This window comes from Phoca vitulina, unplaced genomic scaffold, assembly GCF_004348235.1.
Source record: "Phoca vitulina isolate PV1807 unplaced genomic scaffold, GSC_HSeal_1.0 scaffold59, whole genome shotgun sequence".
Taxonomy (NCBI): Eukaryota; Metazoa; Chordata; class Mammalia; order Carnivora; family Phocidae; genus Phoca; species Phoca vitulina.
This window is the reverse complement of record NW_022589762.1, coordinates 306,616-329,624: the sequence shown is the minus strand read 5'-3', so window position 1 is coordinate 329,624 and position 23,009 is coordinate 306,616. Positions and strand designations below refer to the sequence as shown.

The 23,009-nt window shown below is 42.0% G+C and overlaps 1 protein-coding gene across 14 annotated transcripts in view; it reads right to left on the bottom strand.

Moving 5' to 3' along the window:
* Positions 1 to 23,009, bottom strand: part of MICAL3 (microtubule associated monooxygenase, calponin and LIM domain containing 3) — a 272,677-nt gene that overhangs the window by 110,992 nt on the left and 138,676 nt on the right. For all 14 annotated transcript variants that reach the window (XR_004297727.1, XM_032390822.1, XM_032390821.1 and 11 more), the window contains 6 exons: positions 14,733 to 15,073; positions 12,990 to 13,197; positions 5,067 to 5,183; positions 4,548 to 4,649; positions 3,641 to 3,796; positions 2,535 to 2,635 (listed from right to left, as the gene is read on the bottom strand). Coding sequence is in view for 13 of the 14 variants with exons in the window: in XM_032390822.1 (XP_032246713.1) it covers positions 2,535 to 2,635; positions 3,641 to 3,796; positions 4,548 to 4,649; positions 5,067 to 5,183; positions 12,990 to 13,197; positions 14,733 to 14,996 (948 nt within the window). In the remaining variant the exon portion in view is untranslated. The remainder of the gene's footprint in view (positions 1 to 2,534; positions 2,636 to 3,640; positions 3,797 to 4,547; positions 4,650 to 5,066; positions 5,184 to 12,989; positions 13,198 to 14,732; positions 15,074 to 23,009) is intronic.

Here is a 23,009-nt window from a genome sequence, read left to right as displayed (position 1 = left end):
GGGGGCAGGGGGGATAGGAGAGGGAAAGAGAATCCCAAGCAGACTCCCTGCTGAGCATGGAGCCCAATGACCCCACAACCCTGAGATCATGACCTGAGCCAAAATCAAGAGTCAGATGCTCAACCGACTGAGCCACCCAGGTGCCCCATGGGGGAGGCTGTTTCTAAAAGAGCACAGGTTTTGCTGCCTGGTGTTTCCATTTACTTGGAGCATGTCATACTTCTTTAATCTTGCCTAATCCAGCTCATGGAGTTGTTTTGAATACCAAATAAAATAATTTATGTGATGGTACTTTCTAAACTGAAAATGCATTTTATAATTTATGTTATATTGGCGATCATTATCTTCTGGGTAGCAAATAGCTTCTGGCAAATGGGACCACACAAAATACTCAGCATTGTGTAATTCATCAAACTCAAAGGAAGCACCCAAAAGCTCCAGTGCCAAAAAGATGTGAGGTGGGAGCAATGGCAGTCCAGGGGGCTGGGAAGAAATATATTGAAAATGGAACAGAAGTTTTCAAAATAATACATAAGATTCTGAAAGGCTCCACAGAAACCCACCAACAAAGAAAAACAAAGATGAGAGGAAAAACAGTTTTCCACATAAAGGACTGGAAAACTTCTTTTCTGTTTTGGAGATTCCTGGCTAACTGAGCCAAATCTTTATTCTCCTAAAGTGGGGCCTAAGGTTTGTTTCCAAGTGTCACTCTGATGGTACTTTCAGCTACCACTACAAGATGTTAATAGTCAAAACACAAATACTCAAGTTGGTCCTTGAAACCGTGTTTGTTCAAGTAAGTGACCACAACCAGTTTAGTATTTAGCAGCACACACAGAAACGTGGCCCCTGCCCTCTAAAAAAATAAATAAAAAGCAAAAGTAAATCAGGTCTTGGCATTCTAGATTGCTCCTACATATAGCCATGCCTTGGAGATACTGCAGGTTCAGTGGCAGACCACCGCAATATAGCCAGTCAAATGAATTTTTTTGGTTTCCCAGTATATATGTTATGTTTACACTATGCCATAGTCTATTAAGTGTGCAATAGCATTGTGTCTAAAAAAACAATGAAGCTACCTTGACTAAAAAATACTTTATTGCTAAAAAATGCTAACCATTATTGGAGTTTTCAGCGAGTTATAATCACTGATCACAGATCACCATAACAAATATAATAATGAAAATGTTTGAAATATTGCCAAGAATTACCAAACTATGACACAGAAATATGAAATGAGCAAATGCTGTTGGAAAAATGGCACCGACAGACTTGTTCAGCGCAGGGTTGCCACAAACCCTCAATTTTGTTAAATAAATAAATAAATAAATAAATAAACAAACAAACAAATAAATGCAGTAACTGTGAAGCACAATAAAACAAGTTTCAACTGATAACCACTGTTCTGCCTAAGATGGTAGATTTGTCTTGACTTAGTCCCAAAGTATACCACCAGGTTCACTGGCTATTTCTTATTGATAAAGCATCCAACCAAGTACATCTTGCTTATGTTTTTGGCAGGATGGGCTATACGAACTGCTCTGTCCTGTTTCCTTATATAAAAGGAGCTCAAGGCTGAGAAACAGATACGTGACTGGGAAGAGGCTGTGCGGCAGGCACGTGCTCACTGGCTTGCCCCCACCACTGCTCTCAGATACAGCAACAGTATCACTCAGTCCTGCAGAGACAAAGGCACCCTGAAATTCAGCCACAAGTCTGTGGTAAGAACTGTACAGGCCTGAATCAGCACATCTAGTGCCTCTTCTCTCCAGCTCATCACATGGGGATAGTAATTCTGATTCAGACTGAACACCAAATAAGACTTAAGAGACTCTCCTTAAAGAACCACCTATCCTGTGAGTCTCTGATTTCATATTCTGTTCATCGTCTCAGGGAATGTCATACAATTATCCACCTGGAAAAAAGGCTGAGCCAGACCTCTCATCATTGTTTACGAAGAGGTCTGAATATACCCTGATCCAGCCAGTGTTCCCTAGACTTCTGATAGACATATCTGCAGTAAAACCAGAACCATTCTCAGGCTTCCAGGTCAAACTCCCTTCCCCCTACCACCCTCTCCCAAAAGACGACCTATTAACCAACTACTAATCAGTCATATGTGGAATTAGCTAGAACGACAAACCAAATCACCTAAAATTAAACTGAGTATCTGAGATAACTGTTATCTGAGATTTGTTTCAGAACAATCCAATGGCAGGAGTGAGGAGTAGGTGGGGTACTACTGAAATAATATTGGCCACGTGCTGATAATTGTTAAAACAAGGTAATGGGCACATGGGGGTTCACTGTATGATTCTCTCTACTTTTGTGTACATCGGAAATTTTCCATAACAAAAGATTTTTTAGAAGTTAAACTAAAAAAACCTTAGAGGAGTACATGTTTCTAGGAGATGAGTTGGGTGCTCATTTTCATTCCCTTGCAGGAAAAACTCATCAGACAATAAAATTCTTTCTTAGTGGTCACATTAACTAGTACAACATAAAAAGAGGTTTGAAAGAAATCCATTACTCACGTGCAGTATCACCCCTTTGTCTAGCAAACTCTGCTTTTTGGCTGTCATAACAAAATAGTGTGTGTCGTCTTTGTAGTAGACAATATTCTCCAAGTCAATACCTACAACCAGAAAACAAATCTGTCACACGGGGGCTTGGTGAAAATGAAGGTACGTTAGGGCAGCCAGAAAGTTTACATGGGTCCTCAGAGACCAGGGTTGTAACACTCTGGGCAGAGAAAGTGAAAATAAAGAGATGTCTGAGCCCAGATTCTTACTTCCTGCAGATTCAGTTCATAAGAAGAGGGGGAGCTATGTTTATACCTGCACTGCTCTATAATTCACTTCATACCCTAAGTTATCCTAAAAACCATGATCAATAGTAAGCAGAAATAGAAGGTCTGGAAGAGAAAGAAAGGTTAACTTCTAGTAAGAGGTCAGGGTTAGTTCTCAAGTTAAATGTCTTTGATAGTCATCAAGGCAACTGGGAGAATCACCTCTGCTCTTAACAGGACAGATAACTAGATGCTTAGAAGCAGAACGTGAACTACTGACTTTTTAATTCAATAATCTAAAAAACAGATGTAACAGAAAGGAATCATGTTCTAGAAAACAGAGAAATGAAATCTGATGCACATTTTTGTGGCAGCAAAATAAGTTAATTTATTCAAAAGCTATCATACAACAATCTCATTCCTATCTAGCACATGGTTTACTTCATGTCCAAACTGGAACACCAGAAGACTGTATATTCAGTATCTAAAGTTAGGTTCTAGAGAACCAGAGAACTACCAATCAGTAGCTTACTGCACTGAGCACCATCATTTAGAGCCATAGCACAGGGGAAAGGGTTGGAGAAGAGTTGCTAAAAGGCAGAATGAACCCTTAAAAACAAACAAACAAACAAATAAAAACCAAGCCCAGAGCAGCCCTGTCACTGCAAAGAGGGTAAAGAATGCTAGAGGAGGAGACAGTAATAAGGAAAGCACTATAGAAAGAAAAAGAGCAGTGGGGCAAACAACCGCAATAATGCCAATGATCACCCACCCTACCAAACCTCTAAGAGAAAAATCACAAGTAGTTATTTAAATTTCTATCCTTATTGCTTTGGAGGCATCTACACCAACCTGTGGCTTCCCTCAGTTCCTGGAAAAATTTTTGGTTGAATATAAAAGCCACACCACTGATCTCTTCCACTTTGGCTTCTGCTGTTGTATTTCGGTTAATAAAATTTGCTGTAATGGCAATGGCCAGCTTGCCACGAAATTCTTTCCGGCGAAATCCTGGAAGGAAAGAAAATTTTCAGAGGTGACCACAGCTCGCTAGAGAAGAAGGAAGATCACTTCAAACAGGAAGGGCTGTTGATGAAGACATTAGGGAACATGCGGGATGGGAATCAATGGGAAAATTTTAGGGCAATTCTTATCTGAAAATAAGGCATTTACCTGCCCAAAAATATATGAATTTCAGGAAAGAAGTCAAAGTCTCCCACATACTAACAATCTGAAATCTAACTGACCAGAATACTACTCAGTGCAAGGGAGTTCATTGAAAGAAAAAGAAAGGAAGGAAGGAAGGAAAGGAAGGAAAGGAAGGGAAGGAAGGGAAGGAAGGAAAGGAAAGGAAAGGAAAGGAAAGGAAGGAAGGAAGGAAGGAAGGAAGGAAGGAAGGAAGGAAGAAAGAAAGAAAGAAAGAAAAGAGAAAGAAAGAAGGAAAGAAAGAAAAAGAAAGAGAGAGAGGAAAGGAAGCCACCAGCTTACTAAACTTAAGATATAATCCTGCAGTGTCAACCAATTAATTACCTCCTAGTGCCTTAACAAGAGTGCCCTATAAGAAGTAACCCAAGTACCAGTTGGCTAGTGGAAGGCTGGGCCTGTCATTCAGTTAGAATAGATAGCACGCATACGCAGATTCTTTTTGCATATGCAGATTCTTAGGAATGTGGATTCTGATGATACAAACTCTCACCCCAGGGTTGGGGGAGGGTTACCCTTCACTCTGCTATGAACCAGGCAAAGCAGCATTGACCAATACCTTCCAAGGTGTTCCTACGGCCATCCCCTCCGATGATCACTTCAAATTCATATTCTGACACAGGATGGGTTTTGGGGTGGACCAGTGCCCGCCAACCTATCCCTGTGGACCAAAGTCAAAATGAAGGTCATTACCCAGACTATATTCATACACCTAAGACACCTCTAGATACAAACTGCACAAAACCCTAGGTTTTGAAAACTGAAAACACTAGGAGTAAAAGCATGGGGTACAAAACACAGGAAAAAAAGAAGCCTTGGAGAAGGCTCACAAAAGAATGTTCCCCACGACATGATTTGCTATAATGAATACAAGTGTTTACAACATCTAATACTATGTCAAAAGCCTCCTCATTAAGTCAAAAGTTCCTTGAAAGGTATAGGCTATACAACTGAAGAAACCTCTTTAACTAGTTCTGAAAACAACCCACAGATTCTTGTACTTTTCTCCCTTGATCTCATCTTTTCTCACAAACTCCATGCCCTTTTATCCCCCTTTCATTTGTCCAATCCAACTCACGTTCATTTTCTTGGTCCTCAGGAGGCTGTACAAGACCTTGGAATTCCACATTGACATGGATCTCAATGCCTAGGATCAGGGCTACTTTCAAAAGTATTAGTTGAAGCTGACGGATACCTGGGGGAACAAAAAGATGATACTAGTGAGGGCACACTTGAAAAGAGAGTACTAGTCGCAATTACTGCTCAGGTTCTCACCTGCCCACCTACACAGTTTATCCAGATTCTCAAAGCCTCCAGTAGCTGGAGACATTTTCCAAGCCATGCTCTACAGCTTCTTTCTTTCTTTTTTAAGGGCAAATACAATTCAGTGCAACAGATGTTCTAGAAAGACATGTAAGGCCACTCCCACCTCTTGGGTTGGGTGTTCAAAACAACCAAAAGCTCTGAGACAACACAGATTGTGGCCACCAGGAGACTCTCTTTTCCATCTTCCTCTGATTCAGACAGAGCTACGGTCATCTAGCGGAATCTACAATCCCGACAGGACATGGGACTTACCAGAGAAGGCAAAACGTGTGCACCCTCAGGTGGGTTTTCCAGTTTGATACAAAGGGGCTGCACTACTTCCTGAGATTCCCACAGCATCTCCCTTTCATCCTATTACCTCCCTGATCTTCACACACTCTTATAAAGTGAGAAGGGGAAACCTTAATCCAACCTTAGTCTCTTACCATTCTCCCTCCCACCACTGATCTACAGGTGCAGAAACTGAGGCTCAAAATGAGTGAAAATCTTGATCATTATCACAGTGAGATTTATTTATTTATTCTATGTCCAATGAATGACCACCAAGTGTCAGACATGGTAGCAGCCCCAGGCCTACTGAGATAAAAATCTAGTCCCTAATGTAGGACCCTCTCAGTTCCAAGACAAATCCCACATGAGGCAGACAAATCCAGACAAATCAAATGACCCTTGGTCCTCTCTTTTTTTTTTTGTCAAAATATATTTTTAATGAAAATAAACACGGATTACAAGAATAGCTTATTTCAAAAACAGGGATGTAGAGGAAAACAACTAGTATGCCAAGTTATTTATGTATGAATAGTTACATAATTTTTATTTTCGTATCTGTGTTTTTCTGTATTCTCTACAGTGAACATGTATTTCCTTGAAACATGCTAAAATCAATATCTAAACATACTTAGAAGGCACGTCTTACTTCCCATGCTTTATGACTCTGCACGTACATCAAATTCCTTTTTAAAGCTGCAAAGGTAAGAAGAGCCAGTACACGGGCGCCTGGGGGGCTCAGTCGGTTAAGCGGCTGCCTTCGGCTCAGGTCATGATCCCAGGGTCCTGGGATCGAGCCCCATATCAGGCTCCCTGCTCAGCGGGGAGTCTGCTTCTCTCCCCCTCTGCCCCTCCCCCTGCTTGTGCATGCACTCCCTCTCTCTCAAATAAATAAATAAATAAATAAAAATCTTAAAAAAAAAAAAGAGCGAGTACATGTCACATTGAACTTTTTTTTTTATTTTTTTATTGTTACGTTAATCCCCATACATTACATCATTAGTTTTAGATGTAGTGTTCCATGCTTCATTGTTTGTGCATAACACCCAGTGCTCCATGCAGAACGTGCCCTCCTCAATACCCATCACCAGGCTAACCCATCCCCCCACCCCCCTCCCCTCTAGAACCCTCAGTTTGTTTTTCAGAGTCCATTGTCTCTCATGGTTCATCTACCCCTCTGATTTCCCCCCCTTCATACTTCCCCTCCTGCTATCTTCTTCTTTTTTTTTTTTTTCCTTAACATATATTGCACTATTTGTTTCAGAGGTACAGATCTGAGATTCAACAGTCTTGCACAATTCACAGCACTTACCAGAGCACATACCCTCCCCAGTGTCTATCACCCAGTCACCCCATCCCTCCCACCCCACCCCCCACTCCAGCAACCCTCAGTTTGTTTCCTGAGATTAAGAATTCCTCATATCAGTGAGGTCATATGATACATGTCTTTCTCTGTTTCACTTATTTCACTCAGCATAATACCCTCCAGTTCCATCCACGCCGTTGCAAATGGCAAGATCTCATTCCTTTTGATGGCTGCATAATATTCCATTGTGTATATATACCACATCTTCTTTATCCATTCATCTGTCGATGGACATCTTGGCTCTTTCCACAGTTTGGCTATTGTGGACATTGCTGCTATAAACATCAAGGTGCACGTACCCCTTCGGATCCCTACGTTTGTATCTTTGGGGTAAATACCCAGTAGTGCAATTGCTGGATCGTATGGTAACTATTTTCAACTTTTTGAGGAACCTCCATACTGTTTTCCAGAGTGGCTGCACCAGCTTGCATTCCCACCAACAGTGTAGGAGGGTTCCCCTTTCTCCGCATCCCTGCCAACATCTGTCATTTCCTGACTTGTTAATTTTAGCCATTCTGACTAAACTCTCATTGAGGTTTTGATTTGGATTTCCCTGATGCCGAGCGATACTGAGCACTTTTTCATGTGTCTGTTGGCCATTTGGATGTCTTCTTTAGAAAAATGTCTGTTCATGTCTTCTGCCCATTTCTTGATTGGATTCTTTGTTCTCTGGGTGTTGAGTTTGATAAGTTCTTTATAGATTTTGGATACTAGCCCTTTATCTGATATGTCATTTGCAAATATCTTCTCCCATTCTGTTGGTTGTCTTTTGGCTTTGTTGACTGTTTCCTTTGCTTTGCAAAAGCTTTTTATCTTGATGAAGTCCCAATAGTTCATTTTTGCCCTTGCTTCCCTTGCCTTTGGCGATGTTTCTAGGAAGAAGTTGCTGCGGCTGAGGTCGAAGGGGTTGCTGCCTGTGTTCTCCTTTAGGATTTTGATGGACTCCTGTCTCACATTGAGGTCTTACAACCATTTGGAGTCTATTTTTGTGTGTGGTGTAAGGAAATGGTCCAGTTTCATTCTTCTGCATGTGGCTATCCAATTTTCCCAACACCATTTGTTGAAGAGACTGTCTTTTTGCCATTGGACATTCTTTCCTGCTTTGTCAAAGATTAGTTGACCATAGAGTTGAGGGTCCATTTCTGGGCTCTCTATTCTGTTCCATTGATCTATGTGTCTGTTTTTGTGCCAGTACCATACTGTCCTGATGATGACAGCTTTGTAATAGAGCTGGAAGTCCGGAATTGTGATGCCGCCAGCTTTGCTTTTCTTTTTCAACATTCCTCTGGCTATTCGGGGTCTTTTCTGGTTCCATACAAATTTTAGGATTATTTGTTCCATTTCTTTGAAAAAAGTGGATGGTATTTTGATGGGGACTGCATTGAATGTGTAGATTGCTCTAGGTAGCATTGACATCTTCACAATATTTGTTCTTCCAATCCATGAGCATGGAACGTTTTTCCATTTCTTTGTGTCTCCCTCAATTTCTCTCATGAGTATTTTATAGTTTTTTGAGTAAAGATCCTTTGCCTCTTTGGTTAGATTTATGCCTAGGTATCTTATGGTTTTGGGTGCAATTGTAAATGGGATCAACTCCTTAATTTCTCTTTCTTCTGTCTTGTTGGTGTATAGGAATGCCACTGACTTCTGTGCATTGATTTTATATCCTGCCACTTTACTGAATTCCTGTATGAGTTCTAGCAGTTTTGGGGTGGAGTCTTTGGGGTTTTCCACATAAAGTATCATATCATCTGCAAAGAGTGAGAGTTTGACTTCTTCTTTGCCGATTTGGATGCCTTTTATTTATTTTTGTTGTCTGATTGCTGTGGCTAGGACTTCTAATACTATGTTGAATAGCAGTGGTGATAGTGGACATCCCTGCCGCGTTCCTGACCTTCGGGGGAAAGCTTTCAGTTTTTCCCCATTTAGACTGATATTCGCTGTAGGTTTTTCATAGATGGCTTTTATGATATTGAGGTATGTACCCTCTATGCCTATACTCTGAAGAGTTTTGATCAAGAAAGGATGCTGTACTTTGTCAAATGCTTTTTCTGCATCTATTGAGAGGATCATATGATTCTTGTTCTTTCTTTTGTTAATGTATTGTATCACATTGATTGATTTGCAGATGTTGAACCAACCTTGCAGCCCAGGGATAAATCCCACTTGGTCGTGGTGAATAATCCTTTTAACGTAGTACTGTTCGATCCTATTGGCTAGGATTTTGGTGAGAATTTTTGCATCCATGTTCATCAGGGATATTGGTCTGTACTTCTCCTTTTTGATGGGGTCTTTGTCTGGTTTTGGGATCAAGGTAATGCTGGCCTCGTAAAATGAGTTTGGAAGTTTTCCTTCCATTTCTATTTTTTGGAACAGTTTCAGAAGAATAGGTATTAATTCTTCTTTAAATGTTTGGTAGAATTCCCCTGGGAAGCCATCTGGCCCTGGGCTTTTGTGTTTTGGGAGATTTTTGATGACTGCTTCAATTTCCTTAGTGGTTATAGGTCTCTTCAGGTTTTCTATTTCTTCCTGGTTTAGTTTTGGTAGCTGATACATCTCTAGGAATGCATCCATTTCTTCCAGGTTATCTAATTTGCTGGCATAGAGTTGCTCATAATATGTTCTTATAATTGTTTGTATTTCTTTGGTGTTGGTTGTGATCTCTCCTCTTTCATTCATGATTTTGTTTATTTGGATCATTTCTCTTTTCTTTTTGATAAGTCTGGCCTGGGGTTTATCAATCTTGTTAATTCTTTCAAAGAACCAGCTCCTAGTGTTGTTGATCTGTTCTACTGTTCTTTTAGTTTCTATTTCATTGATTTCTGCTCTGATCTTTATTATTTCTCTTCTCCTGCTGGGTTTCGGCTTTATTTGCTGTTCTTTCTCCAGCTCCTTTAGGTGTAGGGTTAGGTTGTGTACTTGAGACCTTTCTTGTTTCTTGAGAAAGGCTTGCATTCCTATATACTTTCCTCTTAGGACTGCCTTTGCTGCATCCCAAAGATTTTGAATAGTTGTGTTTTCATTTTCATTGGTTTACATGAATTTTTTTAATTCTTCTTTAATTTCCTGGTTGACCCATTCATTCTTTAGTAGGATGCTCTTTAGCCTCCATGTATTTGAGTTCTTCCCGACTTTCCTCTTGTGATTGAGTTCTAGTTTCAAAGCATTGTGGTCTGAAAATAGGCAGGGAATGATCCCAATCTTTTGGTACCGGTTGAGACATGATTTATGACCTAGGATATGATCGATTCTGGAAAATGTTCCATGGGCACTAGAGAGGAATGTGTATTCCGTTGCTTTGGGATGGAATGTTCTGAATATGTCTATTAAGTCCATTTGGTCCAGTGTGTCATTTAAAGTCTTTATTTCCTTGTTGATCTTTTGCTTAGACGATCTATCCATTTCAGTGAGGGGGGTGTTAAAGTCCCCCACTATTATTGTATTGTTGTCGATGTGTTTCTTTGCTTTTGTTATTAATTGCCTTATATAATTGGCTGCTCCCATGTTAGGGACATAGATATTTACAATTGTTAGATCTTCTTGTTGGATAGACCCTTTAAGTATGATATAGTGTCCTTCCTCATCTCTTATTACAGTCTTTGGTTTAAAATCTAATTTGTCTGATATAAGGATTGCCACCCCAGCTTTCTTTTTATGTCCATTAGCATGGTAAATGGTTTTCCACCCCCTCACTTTCAATCTGGGGGTGTCTTTGGGTCTAAAATGAGTCTCTTGCAGACAGCATATCGATGGGTCTTGTTTTTTAATCCAATCTGATAGCCTGTGTCTTTTGATTGGGGCATTTAGCCCATTTACATTCAGGGTAACTACTGAAAGATAGGAATTTAGTGCCATTGTATTGCCTGTAAGGTGACTGGTACTGTATATTGTCTGTGTTCCTTTCTGGTCTATGTTGCTTTTAGGCTCTCTTTTTGCTTAGAGGACCCCTTTCAAGATTTCTTGTAGGGCTGGTTTTGTGTTTGCAAATTCCTTTAGTTTTTGTTTGTCCTGGAAGCTTTTTATCTCTCCTTCTATTTTCAACGACAGCCTAGCTGGATATAGTATTCTTGGCTGCATATTTTTCTCATTTAGTGCTCTGAATATATCCTGCCAGTCCTTTCTGGCCTGACAGGTCTCTGTGGATAGGTCTGTTGCCAATCTAATGTTTCTACCATTGTAGGTTACCTATCTCTTCTCCCGAGCTGCTTTCAGGATTTTCTCTTTGCCTCTGAGACTCGTAAGTTTTACTATTAGATGTCGGGGTGTTGACCTATTTTTATTGATTTTGAGGGGGGTTCTCTGTGCTTCCTGGATTTTGATGGCTGTTTCCTTCCCCAAATTAGGGAAGTTCTCTGCTATAATTTGCTCCAATATACCTTCTGCCCCTCTCTCTCTTTCTTCTTCTTCTGGGATCTCAATATTCTAATGTTGTTTCGTCTTATGGTATCGCTTATCTCTTGAATTCTGCCCTCGTGATCCCGTAGTTGTTTATCTCTCTTTTTCTCAGCTTCTTTATTTTCCATCATTTGGTCTTCTATATCACTGATTCTCTCTTCTGCCTCATTTATCCTAGCAATTAGTGCCCCCATATTTGACTGCACCTCATTAATAGCCTTTTTGATTTCTACTTGGTTAGATTTTAGTTCTTTTACTTCTCCAGAAAGGGTTTCTCTAATAACTTCCATGCTTTTTTCAAGCCCAGCTAGTGTCTTTAAAGTGATGATTCTGAACTCTAGATCTGACATCGTACTAATCCTTATTGAGTAGGTCCCTGGCAGTCGGTACTACCTCTTGTTCTTTTTGTTGAGGTGATTTTTTCTGTCTTGTCATTTTGTCCAGAGGAGAACAGATTAATGAGAGAACAAAATGCTAACAGGGTAACAACGTTCCGAGAAAATATACTCTAAACAAATCAGAAAAGCCCTTGGTCCTCTCTTAAGACCAATCTCACCTGCAGCCTCTGACTAATCTGGTACGTGCAAATCCTCATCTAAGTCATCTCAGTTCTTTTCCCCCAGCTTATCAAAACCACCACCCTTCTGAGTTACACTCCTAAAGCCTCATTAAATCCCATTCTAGCACACATTTAATATTTGCAGACAACTGGATTCCAAGATGCTTTATATATTATAGCCCAACGGATGGGCAGAGTGCTTCCTCTACCAGTGGAATGTGGCAGCTGTTGGCCAGTGTTTGATAAATTGGCACAACCACTTCGAAGAGCAAACAGTTCAGCAGTTTGATGTATTTGCAGGACATATCCGGAAGAGCTCAGAACAAAAGTTCCTTGATAAGACTCTCCTGGAATCATTAACGATGATCAATAAACAAGACTCGAACTTCATAATGTAGACATTGTCTGTTCTGAATCACTTTTCAGATAGGCCACTTAACAGTCATGGAAAGAAAATCACTGTCTGTGTTGACTTGTGTTTACTCTATAGGATCTCAGAAAAGCATAGGCCCAAGCTGAGCTTGGAGATGACAAAAATACAGCCAAGAGTTATCCAGGCTGTCGACCTCATGAGAATCACCTAACCAAATGAAGCTCACTACTGACTTGCTATTGGTGACCAAACTAGGAGGCTGCTTCTAAAACTGTGGTTTCCCCAGTACTGTCCCCATAGCATTTTGTTCTTACATTAGTAGAGTATCTATCATATCACATTAGAGAGAGCCTCATGCTTTGTGCTTCTTCCATTGGACTAAGAACCACCAGAGGGTCAAGGCTCAAATTGGTAGTGTTTTCTAGCCTGGCCCCAATGCCCATCCCACCCACTGCAAGTGCTCAGGAAGAGTTCAAGACCTAAATTTAGAAATCCGTTAAGTTAAACTCATGTCATAGGAGTTAACTTGCAATTAAGAATCCTAGGTTATAGACCACCTCATCACAGGTATTTTGACTCCAAACACATTAGACATTAATGATATGAGAACAAATTGGGCTGTTGAGTATGAATTCCTCAAATAATCTGCCTCTTTCTACTGAACAAGTGGGTAGAGGGTGGGGTGGGATCCTGCAGGAGGATTGTTTTTACTTACTGATATGGTCAATAGCTCCAGCACAGAACTTGCCATAGAACTTCTTGGCACCCAGACCTCGCAGATCATGTATGGTGAATGGCCAGAGATGCAAGACATTGTTGCGGGAGAAGGCATCTCGTTTCTCAATAACAACCACCTTAGCTCCCAATAAGGATAAGTCAATGGCTGTACGGAGACCACAGGGGCCAGCTCCAATGATGAGACACTGAAAAACATAGCTACTTTCAGGGCAAAGGTAGCACCTCTCAGGAAAGCTCACATTTCTATAACAGTTTCATGATCTCATAACCATCATTCCCTGAAGCCCCCAAGTAAGGCTATTCTCCTAAGAAATCTTCAGACCCATCTGGGTCACAGGAGAGCATCTGCAATGGCTTGAGAGAAAAGCTGGTGATTGTTATGGATAGAGGAGACTCTTAACTGTTAGTGCTGCACAAAAATAAACTGTTATTCCAGCACATGTTCACCTTGTGGATCTGCAATATATTGAAGTGGTCATCATTTCAACAAACGATTTGAAAATCACATGTCATCTTTTATTAACAGGAGAGGACCTTTTGAAAGGTTTCTAAGTCAAGCAGATTTCTGTCCAAGGAGACACATTATTAAACACATAGTTCAGATAATATTAAGAGTCCTGAAATGAATCTACCACTCAAGGATTCCAAGAAGGCAACTTTTAAGAGCCAAAGTTTTATGTGCCGAAAAGAGTTCTAAAATCACCATCTTTGGACTGAAAGTCCAGGGAAATGATCTTAAAGACCCACATTCTAGAGAAGTACTCAAGGTGAGAATGGACACTTAACTAATTTGTATTATTCTTAATAAAACACCACAACTCACTCATAAAAGTCATGCCTCTGAATTTCTTGAATTTTGCTGATGAGTATCTATCCGGAAGCAAATCCACTGGGGGAGGGTCTCTAGGTCTCCACACAGAGAAATTAAAGCTCATGAAAGGTCATTAATAATCTAGTCATGAAGTCATTTGCAGCTTCATTTCCTTGCTAGCTTTTTCCAAACTTCTCCCAGAAGGCATTCTCACATAAGGAGGAAGGCAGGAAATATATTGTTCCTTCTCCACCTCCCTGTACCTACCCCTGCACAGGTGACTGAATATCTCACCTGTTTCATGAAAACTCTATTTCCCTAGATTGTGAAGAGAGCAAAAGAAATATTTTGGTTTACAAGGCCCTTGCTTATCAAAACAAACCTTCGGAAAATGGATGAAAAGAGGTCTGAAGTGGCAGATCCCCAAGTTAGCATACTATCTAGACCTTATTAGTCATTGAGTATGGAATGATGACTTTATAAAGATGACATGCCAGGCATCATGAAGCCATGTTCAGACAGGATGCTAACAGGGCATGGCTTCTTCTTTGCTAAGCGACCTGCATCCTCTTAACAGTGTGAAATTCAAAACAGAGCCCTCAGGGGGAAAAAAAAAGTTCCTATACCATTTGACTTCAGGGTTGTACTTAAATAGCTGAAATCCTGTTCAATATGTGAATACATGAAATAAGAACAGGGTCTGGAACATGGAACAGTCAACTGAACACTGGTAATGGATCCACAGAGTTTGACTTTCTGTACTAAGTCTCTGCTAGACTCTGCCTAGTTCTCACCCAGTCTACCTCTACTCAATCCCTTTCTTTGGCCTGTCTCTGCTCACAATCTTTTCTTTTGTGGTTAAATCCTTAGGTTAGTGACCCCAAGGCCTAGGAGAAGCCCAACCCTTACCTTGGTGTTAGTGCATGCTTTTCCCTTTTTGTAGTCTTTGTGGCTGCCCCGCTTGTCCAACTTCGCCCACAGCGCTTTGGCTTTCCAGTAGTTAAGCTTGGACTTGAGCTTGTGATAAAAGGAGCGGTAGTCCTTAGGCTTCAGTTCTAGGTGGTCACAGAGCTCTTGGAAGGCCTTGAGGGTCCCCTTGCAGGTGGTGGCCTGCACAAACCGGTCAAAGAGGACGTGAGCGTGATTCATTGTCTCATTCTTACTGTCCTCCATGCTTCCCCACTCTCAGCAGCCCCCAACAAAGGGGGCAGTGGGATGGCTGTTGATCCACCTGATTCTGTCACATTAATCTAACAAAAGTAAAGAAAGAAAAAGGAATGGTTAGCAAATCCAAATTTCTACCTACAAACATTTTCTAGGAGACATAACTCCTTTTCAAATGGAGTTCTGAAGTGTCCTAGCCATTCATTCAACAAATGTATATCCTGTATCTTCTGCACTCCGGGCACTGTCTGTGACACTGGGATGGAGAGATGAGCAAGACAGTGTCTGCTTCCAAGGATCTTACAGTTTAGTGGGTGAGACAGACTCATAAACAGAATGCTAAATGTACTTTGCTGAGTGTCATTAGAGAGAGGGGCACAAGGGACTTGGGAACGTAGACAATGAGTACCTAATCATAATGGGTCCTTGCTGAAGATAAACCTCTGAAACGTGACAGCTGAGTCTTTCAGGATAAGTCAGTGTTAGCCAGGCAGGGAAGAAGTGTAGAAGGTAGGAAAAGAAATAAAATAGGAAGGCTTGTGAGTGAGTGACTTTTACAGATGAAAGACTCAAGAATGATGCCCAGGTTTCCAGCTTAGGCCACTGAGTAAATAATGACACCAGGCTAACGAACTAAAAATAGAGGAACTCATTTGTAAGGGGAGGGTAGTGAGTTCCCTTTTGGCTTGTTACGTCTGAGCTGCCTTAACAGAGGTGCTCGCTAGGCAGTCAGGTATGTATTTGAAGCTTAGGGGAGTAGCCGGGGACCCAGGCCCAGATTTGGGAGTCATTAGCATACAGGTGGTAGCTGAACCTTCAAAAGTGGTACAATCACACAAGGAGAGCGCATGGGAAGAGAGAGCCATGGGCGCTGGATGAGATCTGGGACTCATCAACTTGTAAGGAACTGGCAGAGAAAGAAGAGCTCTCTAAAAAGATTGTGAGGCACAGTGGAGAGAGGTCTGAAGAGAACCAAAGGGCAGTGTCACAGCAGTCTAAGAATAAGAAGCACAAAGTTCAGAAGTGGCAAAGTCAGTAGGGTTTTAAAGGACTGAAACAGTCCTGCCCCTGCATGTGGTACATGTCAGGGTGGGAAGATTTTATAGCCATTTCATTTTGCCCACAAACATATTTGACAGTAATGATAACGTCTACACCTTCCACTTATTAAAAACATCTATACATCCACCACCCTATGTTTCCTGGATAGAAGCTTTAAGATGGGAGAAGGCACCTTACATGCTCCTTTAATGCACTCACTCCCTTGGGTCTGTTTCATCATTTTTGTACCACGTTTCATGTATCATCACTACCTAGAACTATTATTGGGAGGTAGGAGACAAAGGGCCAAGAGTGAAAACTAAGACATAGTAAGAATAGAGAAGCAGGTCAGAGCAAGGAGATGAGCACTAACATGGCTCTGAGCCCCCTGTGCCAGATACTGGTTGCATGACCCTGGACAAGTCACTTTGCCTCACCAGGCCTTGATTTTCCCTTGTGTAAGATGAGGCGGTTACACTGGATGGTCTCTAAACTCCTCTTCCAATTCCAAAGTTCTCCGAGTTTAGGTGCTGAGAAAATCCTCATGGTCACACTACTAGTGTGACAAACAGGATTGCACTGAAACTTTGCTTTAAAGAGGACTGACTCTTGGAGATGGGGAAGACAGAGGAAGGGGGGTGTTGATTCACTGTGGTCAGGAGGGGTACAGAAGAAAGAAGTGACTCACTAGTGAAGCAATCCAAGAGTACTGGGAGCCACCAAACTGTATGTGCTGATGAAATCAATTGTCAGAAGAAGGCACCACTGGGTAAGCATCTGCAACAGAATCCCCCTTTGTGAAGTAGAAGTAACCTCCTGCGTCTCTCTACACCTCACCATGATATTATAAGGGCTAAACCAAATCAACAGGAGACCTGTCTTAAGCTTTGCGGGAGAAAATAATAGCTATACACAAAGAACTGACATTTTCCCTTTATGTCAGCAGACCTGGCACTCTTCATATACTGTGGAGGCTGAGTCGAAGATGGTAACTCTTCACCTGGAACACACTGACTCAGCTTTTCATCTCAGATATATACTTACTCAACAATCTCTCCTGGCTCTGGATATAAAAACTACACTGCTAAAAAACACAGCTTGTCTAGTAGACACGTGGCCAAGAGTCCATCAAGAAATGGAATTAACTGGAACTAACCTCCAGTTCCCCCTCAATAAAGTTTATTCTAGGAAACAATACGCAGCAAGAGAAATATTTTAAAGTTCCTAAAAAGAGCCCACTCTTTTTCTTATACGCCAAGGCTTATCTTAGAAATGGTACATAATGAAAAGATGTCTTATGGGGGCAGAAAAAACAGATGTGTTTATCCAAAGACAGAAGGGTGCCAGGTAACAACCAATGACTAGAAAAAAGGTCCCAGAGTGACTGACTCTTGCCTTCCTTGTGTAGGTTTCTGTGGCTTTATGTGCTTTTTTGGCAAACAGACAGCATTTTGCAATCCTGACCCTGCATGCCCAACCTGTGTTCATTGTCGACTTTGACTCCACCAGAGTCATAATGTTTGGAAAGCTTTGAAAACACCTGGTCTGATCTCTCTGCCTCTTGCCAAAGAAGAAAATGATTTCTCTTTGTTCCTGAACTGCAGTCACCTTCCACTCCTTGCCAGGATTTGGAGCACTCAGTACCAGGATGTTCTTGCTGAAACCAACACATTAAAAATCCTGAAACTTTAGGGCACCTGGGTGGCTCAGTTGGTTAAGCATCTGACTCTTGGTTTCGGCTTGGGTCGTGATCCCAGGGTCCTGAGATCAAGCCCCGAGCCAGGCTCCGCGCCGAGTGTGGAGTCCGTTCGAGATTCTCTCCCTCTCCTGCTGCCCCTCCCCCGGCTTGCATGCATGTGCGTGCTCTCTCTCGCTCTCACTCAAATAAATAAAATCTTAAAAAAAAGATCCTGCAACATTATTTCTAAAAAGCCTTTCTCCTGTCATAATGCCTATCTTATGCTTACACCTCCCTAAAGTGTCTTGGGCACTTATTTTCAAAGAAAAATTCTGCTTTGTACGCTAACACCTCCTTGGCTGGCTGTAGCCCACTCTGCTTGAAATACTCACTTCCACAGAGCTACTAACCACCACAGAGAATTTCCAAATCAACCCCCACCACAGATGAACACCTTCATTAATAACTGGCCCCCAATCCTTCTGCTGACTTTCAGGTTTCAGCCACAGCTCCCAGACAGTTGCAGAGAGTCTGCTTCCAAGCAGTAGTCAAGTATTAAATGCCCACTCTAAGGGATTTCAACCTGTAGGTCACTAATGACAACAGATAAATAGAGGTAAGTTGGCTCCTGTAACAATGTGACAAGCACCCAAGGTAAGAGTACACAAGATTAATTCCCCTGGGCTGCCTCACTTTTCCTACTTAGCAAGCCAAATGACCACAGCAGGAAGACACTCTCAAGTGCTACAGCATTACTCTGTAACTCTGCTGGACCGGGACTGTGTCATTTAGCAAGGGGAATCTGGCATTCTGATTCATTCTGAGAGCAGCTGGGGAGAACTGCAGAAGGGCCATTCCTGTTATTGCCCTCATTTCTCTCATTCCTGAAGGTCAACTCAGATCCTGCTCCTCCTGGCCTCTCCTGGACCGTCCCTGTGTGCCAAACATGCTAGTATCCTGGGAAAATTCCGTATTCATAATTACAGGAACCTAGAGACCAGGAAACCTGGCCGGAAGGTGCCAGAAATCCTGGGGACTGAAAAGCCAAGGTGTGGAAGGAAGGGAAAAGGGAAGTGAGGAGCCCGAGGAGGGAAGAGGAAGAGGAGATGATGCCAGGTTTCCAGGGCACTGGTGCAATTTCTGCCAGTGGACAATATCCTGCATGTTTTGTCCCGTGGCAGCTGACTGCTGACTCAGAAGCCTTGCACATTCCTTGGCTGTGGAGGAAAATGCTGGAGAGGCAGCCTGTGAAGTACATGCAGGACAGAATTTATGTTTCTATTTACAAGAGTAAAAGGCTGTCACTGACTTATGGCTGGTTATGAGAACACTCAATCTCTACCTCTTAGAATAGGTGGATGATTATTTGTAGGAGGTGAGAACTATCTTTAAAAATAGAAAAGGGAGGGGCACCCTGGGTAGCTCAGTCGGTTAAGCATCTGCCTTTGGCTCAGGTCATGATCCCAGGCTCCTGGGATCGGGTCCTGCTTCAGACTCCCTGCTTCTCCCTCTCCTTCTGCCCGTCCGCCCCCCCTCATTCTCTCTCTCTCTCAAATAAATAAATAAAATCTTTAAAAAAATGAAAAGGGAAAGAGAAATAAAGCAAGAAACTAGGAATTATACTTCAAGAGTATGAAACCAGGGGCACCTAGGTGGCTCAGGTGGTTAAGTGTCCGATTCTTGGTTTTGGCTCAGGTCATGATCTCAAGGTCGTGGGACTGAACCCTGTGTCAGGCTCCATGCCCAGTGTGGAGACTGTTTAAGATTCTCCCTCTCCTTCTCTAAAAAAAATAAGAGTATGAAACCAGAGTCAAGTTTAGTTAATTTTCTCCTAGCCACTGCAGATGTGTAAATCTCTGAATCTTATTAAGGAATCTATGAAATGCTTCTTTCCCTAGCCCATTCAGTCAGAGGTGTGACTTGTCTAAATAGATGCTAGGAGTAAGTAGATCTATAGGAAGGCAGATTTTGGAATGTGATTAGGAGGAAACTTAGATGAAAACTGCACTTGAGATTACAGAGATTCCTTTGTGTTTTGTCTCAGAAACAAAGACCAAAGTTGACAAATGCCTTGAGTTCTTCATCAGTCTTTCTGCAACAAAGGCCTCTCAGGCTACTATCATCTGTGGATGGGAACACTGAGGCCCTCACCTCAGGAGGCAATGAGCTGACTGAACCAGACAGTCTGGGAAGGAGACTCCTTGTCGCCTCCTACTGCTTCCCATCTCTGGCACCAACGGCTTATCTCTCACAACCTTATCTAAGGTTCTCTGGGTACCTAGGAAGCAAACCCAACATAATAAGGAAAGCAGTCTTTCTCCTGTATTCTTGTTTCTGCACTATTCCATCCTCAGCTCACTTCTGACTTCCCATCCTATTTAGCATTAAACTGACACTCCGCAAGATGCTGAGGACACAGGAAACCAGCCCCCACCCTACCTCCGTGCCCCTCCTCAAACCCTAGATCTGCTCTTTAGTCATATTGTATTACTCATCTGCAACTGTCAGTTCGCAAAGCCATTATTTAAATGGCTCTCTCTTCCACTAAGAGCTTCCCTAGGGCAGGGACCAGGTCTTTGTAGCTATAGCCTGACCTGTAGTGGAAATACTATGTTTCTTTGGAGCTGATAAGGGGAACAGAATCTCCTCAAGGGATTCTGTATGGGAGCCCAGAAGCTCCACACTGGAAGGACCAGTCCTGGGGAAAAGCACTGACTTTGGCCTGCGTGGCTAGAGAAGGTAGAGGAGAATTGGATACATGTTACAGAGATTTCTACTGTGCTACCAAAAAGTTGTATCTAGGGGCAGGCAGAGAGAGAAGCAGACTCCCCGCTGAGCAAGGAGCCTGGTGCGGGACTTGATCCCAGGACCCCGGGATCATGACCTGAGCCGAAGGCAGATGCTTAACCAACTGAGCCACCCAGGCATCCCTGGATTGTTATTTTTATTTATTTATTTTTTTAAAGATTTTATTTATTTATTTATTTGAGAGAGAGAGACACAGCGAGAGAGGGAACACAAGCAGGGGGAGTGGGAGAGGGAGAAGCAGGCTTCCCGCCGAGCAGAGCCCGATGTGGGGCTCGATCCCAGGACCCTGGGACCATGACCTAAGCCGAAGGCAGATGCTTAATGACTAAGCCACCCAGGTGCCCCAAGAGTACACTTATCTTGATGAGCACTGAGAAATATATAGAATTGCTGAATCATATTGTATACCTGAAACTAATGTAACATTGTATGTTAATTACACTTGAATAAAAAAAAATGTTTCCCCTTGTTCAATATACTGCATTCTAGATAATCCCTTAATGTTTAGATTTATTCATTTTCTCTAATCAGCTGTTCAGTTTTTAACTTCAACATTTTTAGATCTCATTCCCAAAAGTTCTTTCTCATATTTTCCTGCCCATTTTTTATAGTCTCTTGCTCTAAAAACCAGTATTTATTCAGTTTTTTGCTTATAAAGTATGTTATTCTAAGTTATATTATACTCTATTATAATTCCTGGGTTTGTACATGTGCAATTTTTTTTCGACTATCACTCATGTTTTTATTATATTTAGCAATTTTCTTTTTTCCAAAGGGGAGGTGGAGAGATGGTGAAGTAGGAGATGGGGACTAAAGAGCACATTTATCATGATGTAAAAATAAAATAAATAGGAGGGGCGCCTGGGTGGTTCAATCAGTTAAGCATCTGCCTTTGGCTCAGGTCATGATCCCAGGGTCCTGGGATGGAGCCCTATGTCAGGGCTCCCTGCTCAGTGGGGAGCCTGCTTCTCCCTCTTCCTTTGACCCTCCCCCTGCTCATGCTCATGCACTCTCTCTCTCAAATGAATAAAAAATCTCTTAAAAAATAAAATAAATAGGAAAAAATGAATTTAAAAAAATTTTTAATTAAAAAAAAATGTAGCACTTCTGTTATGAATTCTCATACCACCTTATCCTTGGCTATGACCCTCTAGAGGGATCTGAGAAAAAGCCTGGAAAACATGATCTCTGTGCTCTCTTCTAAGTCTCCAATTCTGAAGACATGGTTAAAGCCCTAGCCCCTATATTATATCTTCTCTAACTTTTTATTTTACACCAGAAAAACAAGGAGTCAAAAAGAACGATGTCCCCCTCCAACCAAAAAAGAACAATCCCAGAGGCCGGTCTCTTATAAATAGTTTCCTCATCTACAAAATGAAGTAATACCCACGGGATAACAGAGTTTTGCAGGAACTGAAGTAATGGGCGTGAAATGTTTAGCAGTGCTAGGTACACAGAAGGACCCTGTAAGTGACGGTAGTTATTACTAACCAGTCATTTATAATCCCAGCAACAAAAGGTTATACTCTGGCTAAATAAATGGCTCACACACCAGAACTCGAGTGCTCAGATAGCTTTGGTTTCTCTGGGGGAAAAAAAAAAAACAGTTTCAAAACTTTCTTTGTTCCATCATTGCTCTGTACCCTCTCCATTCCCTTTGTCCTAGAAGGTCCGATAACGGCATTGGTGGAGGCCTAAAGGAATAAGATTTGTGTTAAGTTCCTGCTAAACTTAGGTATTTTTTTTTTTTTTTTAAAGATTTTATTTATTTATTTGACAGAGAGAGACACAGCGAGAGAGGGAACACAAGCAGGGGGAGTGGGAGAAGGAGAAGCAGGCTTCCCGCGGAGCAGAGAGCCCGATGTGGGGCTCGATCCCAGGACGCTGGGATCATGACCTGAGCCGAAGGCAGACGCTTAACGACTGAGCCACCCAGGCGCCCCCTTGCCAAACTTAGGTATTAAAACTTCCATCACTAACGGTAAAAATAGCTAACGTACTGAATGAATAGTTACTAGCTGTTAGATCATTTCATCTTCACCTCACTCCTCTGAGGTAGAATCTATTCCCTCCATTTGCAGATGGGGAAACTTCAGGTTGAAGAACTTTAAAGTTCATACAGCACGAAAGCAGCGCAGCCATGTTTTGCATCCAGAGCTGTCTACTTCAGAGCCCAAAGCCTCACCATTACGGGAAAAACCACCTGAGAATATAGCTGGAGAAATAAAGGCGCATCAGAAAGCATGCTCCCAGCCCCTTGCTGCCTGAGAACCAGAACCTGCCAGTGTACACACAGACCACAGACAGACCCTGCCTGCTACGAAGGTCGCTGCCCAGCTACCGAGAGACAGGCAGTTTCAAGTAAATGTAGTAAGGACACACAATGCAGGATTCTTTTTCTTCTCACAAGTTATCGCTGCATCTGCTCCTTTGAAATGGAGCCCTTTCATAAATGGAAGTAAGAGCGGTCTGGTTTCACAGTAATTCTTCCCGTT